General features: G+C 41.3%; 1 protein-coding gene across 1 annotated transcript in view; it reads left to right on the top strand.

Moving 5' to 3' along the window:
• The first annotated feature begins 1,579 nt into the window (after positions 1-1,579).
• LOC147989967 (uncharacterized) overlaps positions 1,580-6,000 on the top strand; it is a 41,404-nt gene continuing 36,983 nt past the window's right edge. Inside the window, exon 1 of the mRNA XM_087536734.1 lies at positions 1,580-1,663. Within this exon, the coding sequence (XP_087392860.1) occupies positions 1,580-1,663 (84 nt within the window). The remainder of the gene's footprint in view (positions 1,664-6,000) is intronic.

The following is a 6,000-nucleotide window of genomic DNA, read 5'->3' as shown; positions in this document are numbered from 1 at the left end:
GGCGACTGATACCAAACTAAAGGGAGAGAGTGCTCACAGTTCTATCGTATTGATTATGGCAAGAGTTATAGAGGTACAAATAGCCGCGGTCATCCAACTTCTCCCATGATACACGGCACGCAGGGCCAACGTGGAGAGTGGTTGTGATCCTCAAAGCTAGGAAGTAGTTACAACAATATACAGAAGACTACGTACATGCAATGACCGGGTTTAACACAATAGTCATCGTGGTGACATCACAGAAGAGGTCCATATCAATGGCGTCACAAGGGGGTCCCAACGGTATGCCCTATCCGGGTCTTCCATGAAAGCCATGACCAACATCATAGTTTGTGAATTAAGGACTGATAACCGATGTGTTTTTCTTTGCCATGCCATGCAAGTTAATTAATATGCTTGCACGTGATCTTGTACATGCTTTTCAAACGATTCGCTGACAGAGGAAGACCTAAGTGTGGCAGTTGGAATTGAGTGCAAACATCCCAACAATCAAGAAGGATGCTGTCGAGTTCGATGGACGAACAAGGGTAGTAGGCACTAAGAGCTTTTGCAGCACACTAGAAACATGACTGATAACCTCATCGAAGATTGCAAAATGCTCAACAGGTTGCTGCTATCTTCTTTGCTAGGCGCCAGAAAAACCGTTGTGATGTCCTCATAAAGGGAGGTGTGAAGAAATACACTCCAACCTCTCAATCTGTGAAGGCGATCAATAGATGTCACAAAATCTGAAATCTACTACTTAAAGTGATAAATTTGATAATACATATAATTGACATAAAAGACATGAAAGGATATCATAAGGAACACAAAATGAATTTCAGGAGAAAATTCAGTAGATTTAATTCATTTCATTAGTTTTGCCTATATATGCAGTTTCTAATTTTGTTTCAAAAATTTCTTCCATGTCACAGGCACTATGGAGATATTGAAGAAATAAATGTAGAGGAGCCAATCGAAAGTAGGCCACCACTGTACGCGCACGTTACATTTTACTCACAGATGACACTCTTCCCTGTTCTAGACAGGAATATGAGAGTCAAGTCCATGACCAGGGGAAAACATCTATGGGCTCGACAGTTTGTGCCAAAGAAGAAGAAGAAAACTGATGTCTGATGACCTAAGCCTGATTTCATATCCATTCAAGAACATTTTATGCCAAGCATTCTGGAAGCATACTTGAATAGAATCTGCACTTGTAAGATTAATAGATTATTCTTGTGCAAATCTAAATCTTGTGCCTTCTGCTCCTTATTACACATTTGTATCACAGATTTATGGACATAGTTCTGATCTTCAGACGCATGACACCGCGAGGACTCAAATTTGTACTTGTTGAGTATTATAAATCCATATTGTTGGTACGAACACAATGATGTTAATCTTTAAATTCGTTCCTGGAACTGGAATGCTAATCATTATTTTGCGGGAATCCTGGAATGCTATTGTACTCTATGGTAGTCATTGTGCGACCCTAGTGAAATGTTAAGCTCCGGTTTTGTATTTTCTTTGAAAAGGATGGTACTACCTCTCGAGTCTTTTATTTTCTTTTTTAAGCTGAGCTGAGCTCCTTACCCACATGGGCCGCTGCCCTTCACCCAGTAACAACCACTGCACGAGCACGACCACAACCGTCATTGATCGCTTCCGTGGCGACGGCGACGTATGCCCCTTCAGAGTCTCCGAGTGCGTGTTAGCCTGCTATAGGCTCATCGTCACGCAGCGTAGGATGCTATATTTTTCTGTTGTAATAAGGTGTGCATGGGCCTGATGCGACAGCCGCATGCACGCACGTAGTGGAGACGTGCACAGTGCACGCACTCCTTTCTCATTGTTTCTCTCCCGGTCAGCACATATCACCGTGTGGAGGAGTCGTGGGATGGCGCGACTTGACCGGATCACAGCGAGCAGGCCGGGAGGTTAGCTAGTAGTTGTTTTCACTCAATGTAACTAAGATAAGAGAAAGAGAAAGATAACAGAAAAGCTGCGAGGTTTGCGCAGAGGAAAAACCACTCTCTCTCACTCAATGTAACTAAGATAAGAGAAAGAGAAAGATAACAGAAAAGCTGCGAGGTTTGGGCAGAGGAAAAACCACTCTCTCTCCAGTTCGTGTTCATCGTTCTCGCTCGCATCTCTCTCTCGATCGCTTGTTTCGCAACGACAGTGCGCTCCCTCCCCGGATCGTGACGCTGCATTTAGAGTTTAGACATCGGCGGTCGGCTTTTCTACGGCGTCCTTTCCTTTGCCGGCGCAACCTCCAAAGCTTCTACACTAAGAACGCTCAGCTTCTCTGTGCCAACCACCAAGATGCGACCGTGATTTCTCCGTGTTGCCGGTGGAGTTTGAGACTGGGACGTGAGTTGGAGATGTTGTAGCGTCCCTGCTGCTGTTTAGATCAACTAGTCATCAACCTGTACTTCTGCACCGGCTAGCATAAGAACGTACTTACTAAGTTTTCAATGTTATGACTACAATATCATATTACAGTTTCCCGTTTATCCATATTAAATAATATAATTTGAGTGAATTCCTCAATTTATTACCAATCTTATGTATTCTAAATTCCTCAATTATTATCAACCTTATGAATTCTAATTTGCTAGCTGCCTTGATGATAAAATAATTTTTTGGCTATCAACATGTCAAGTTTATGAGAAGGGGTACAGTACAATGTCTAAGAAGAGCCGCAACTAATTAGCATCTCTATTCCTACTGAATTTGATAGAATGCATGGAGGCATCATACCAATAATCCAGTACCCAGAAGAAACGATCACAAATGGATGCATCATTAAGTTTTCAACTGAAACACATTATGTGAACTAATTTGGGTTGGTGGAAAATATAGGCCACCGAGCCTTTCCATCAGCAAGACATTCATTTTAAAAATGTATAATTTATTGAGCAATATTGATTTCCCTTTTCTAAATATTTCCACATTTGCAGTTCCATTAGTGAAAAAGAGTGTTAAATTTCTAATTTCGGTCAGACATCTAATTGGTAACTAAAAGCATGTACTCCCAACGAAGGAGGACAATTTATTGAACTGTAAGCAAACTGCACAACAATAATGTTTATCTCTTCTCAACTGAAGCTAGTAAAACCGAACCAATAGCACAATTTATTGAACATTAAGCAAACTGCACAACAATGTTTATTACAAATATTAAATCAAGGTGTATTCAAGAAATCGAAAATAGCTCAAATGGGCACCGAAATTGGGTTAAATTGATATTTGCACGAGATGTTCTGGAAGATAGCCCACTCGGTGAACAATTAGTATTTTTCTTATTTGCATTATTCCCGTAATTTTATCACAAACTACTAAAGCAACATTAGGACTCCTTGCAAATTGTAGTATTTTTAAAAATATTTAGATATAGTTTAATTCCCCCCTATAAAAGCTAGAAAAATGCTGAAATAAAGTTGTTAAATAAAAATGAAGATTTTAATTCACTTTCCTTATTACAAATCTTCAGTCAAGATGTAGTCAAATTTTGAGGTGGAAAAGGGCCAATTGGTTTATGTGGATATTTGCATGCATGGGATGCTATGAGAGATAGTACACTTGGTGAACAATCAATGTTTATCTTACTTTCATTATTCTAGGAGTTTTATCATAAGCTATAGAACCAATATTGTGATTTGTTGCCAAATTCTTTTTTATATTTTTGACAACATTAAGATATTGTTTCATTTTCATTTCCTCTAAAATAGCTAGAGAAGAATCTAAATAAATATTATTACATAAAAATGGTGATTTTCATTCACATTCATTATTACAAATGTTAAACCAAGAGGTAGAGAGTTTTGAAGTAAAAAAGAGCTCAACTGGTCATTGAAATTTGTTTATGTAGTATAAAGTTGGAGATGTGTTGTGAATGTTATGAAACAATATTTGAGAGAGTCCATTTTGTGGACAACCTTGTATTTAAATTTTTGTTTATTTTTCCCAAATGTATATGAACAACTCATGTACCAGTATTAGTACTTCACAACAAGTTTTAGTAAAAGCAATTACAATTTTTTTGCTAAACACACATAAAAACTCACTTTGACTTTCCCCAAAATAATTGAATATTTTATCCATTCCATGCGCATGATCTACAATTGTATATGTGTACATGTATATATTGTTTCTGTGATTTTAACTCTTCATTTCGCATATGTATATTTCAAAATTGAGTTTATTTCACGCACAAAAAAGAATTGAGTTTATTTCAATAAGTGAGCAAAAACTTATTAAAACATAAGTCAATGGCATGTGAGGAATCCTTCCTTTCGTCCTACACACAAACTCCACCACTCAGCATTTTCGGATCCTCTCACTCAAGGGATATGACTTTGGGCTGACGGACATTTAGGACTCGCAACTTGCTTTCCCACATGTCAACCATCAAAGATGATCTATCTCAAGTCACTTAAAAATCTTTGTCCTCAACAGTAAACCCACCCCAAAAGCTATGTCCCCCCCCAACGCTCTAGAACCACTCCTGCATAGCCGGTCGGCGTGACCCCGACAACCTCACGAACACCCGTGGAGCCCAACATGCCCCTGCCACCTCTTCGTCAATGGAGTCTGTGCAATACGCGCAGATCAAACAAACAGCTAACGTCTTCTTTCACGTAAGACATTTTATGCCAAGCTTCAGTTTGGAGCTGCCGCCCATACGAGCCGGTGGCGACTGTGCGGACGAGGACAAACAGAGAAGAGGGAGAGGGCTGGTCAGGTAATAGAGGGGGACATATATGGGCGAATTGGCGCTACCGGCTAGTCTGACGTGGCTGGCGCATCTTAGCGTCGGCATATCCGCCCCAGATTTGGACTGCATATGGCGAGTGCCGGTTAGTCCGGGCATTTTGGTCGGTTATGGAGAGAGCTCGGTTATAGATGTTCTAAGATCATTTCCAACGCTGACCCTCAAAATGCCTGCATATGTCTGGACCAAGTTATCCTCACGTGTTATGCCATCTAACCTGGGCCTGTATCGTTCCGCCGAGCGGTCCGGATGCACTTACTCATGCCAAACGACAACAAAGTTGGGGGTGGGCTTTGCCGGAGTGCGGACATCAGCCACGTATAGGACTCCGACACCACCCCTGGCCCACCCAAAACCCTCTCCCGGTCCCATTTTCTTCCAATCCGCCCCTTCTCCCCCTTGCTTTGCATCCGCACCCTTCTCCTCCTCCGCCGCTGCTCTACCTCTCTGGCCGGCAGACAGGCGTTGCTAGACCTCCGCAACCAGCACCGACGCACTCGCTCGCTTTTTACGATGGCGTCGTCCACTCAGGACCCGTACGTAGGCAGGAACACTAGGGTATCCACATGTCCAACCATACCCTTAACTTATGACTAGTATAGCTAGTACCGAACTTATATCTTCTATACAAAATTAGAATGCTATCCATATATATTGTCTCATCGTTTCTTCTCTCTTTTATCTCACACTCACTATCATCTTTAGTTTTTACACATGCTCCTAGACCATCTACATTCATGATTCAAAAAAAGACGAGCAGCCATCATAGGAATATGGACTATCATTGTGAAGCTTCTCCACGTATGTATATACACAAAGAAGATGAATCTTTTCATATAAGAGAAGAGATCAAGATACATAATAACTGTCAATATCCATCACAAAGTGTGCAATGATGACCAAAGCTTATACCTTTTTGGATGACGCGGCTATTTAAGCTGGTCGAGTCGCTCCTCACGTGGAGAGGTGGGATTAAACCACTACTATAGCCTTGCTTGGCAGGTTGCGGCTGTGAAGGGTTATATGTTTGCCAAGTTCATTCTATCGGGAACTCGGCAAAGCTATGACCCCTAGACTTCTCACAACCACGTCATTGCTGGTCCCGCTGTGTTTACCGAGTTCCTAGATAGCGAAACTCGGCATATACGTGCCTTTTTTTAAAACAAAAATGTATGGCACGTTGGGTGTTTAGTCCCACCTCATCGCGCGAGCAGCCACACAACCGGCTTAAATAATCGCGT

The sequence above is a fragment of the Triticum urartu genome, chromosome 1A (genome assembly GCF_056163025.1).
Source record: "Triticum urartu cultivar PI428250 chromosome 1A, HENAU_Tu73, whole genome shotgun sequence".
In the NCBI taxonomy this organism is placed as follows: Eukaryota; Viridiplantae; Streptophyta; class Magnoliopsida; order Poales; family Poaceae; genus Triticum; species Triticum urartu.
This window is presented reverse-complemented; position numbering and strand designations above follow the sequence as displayed.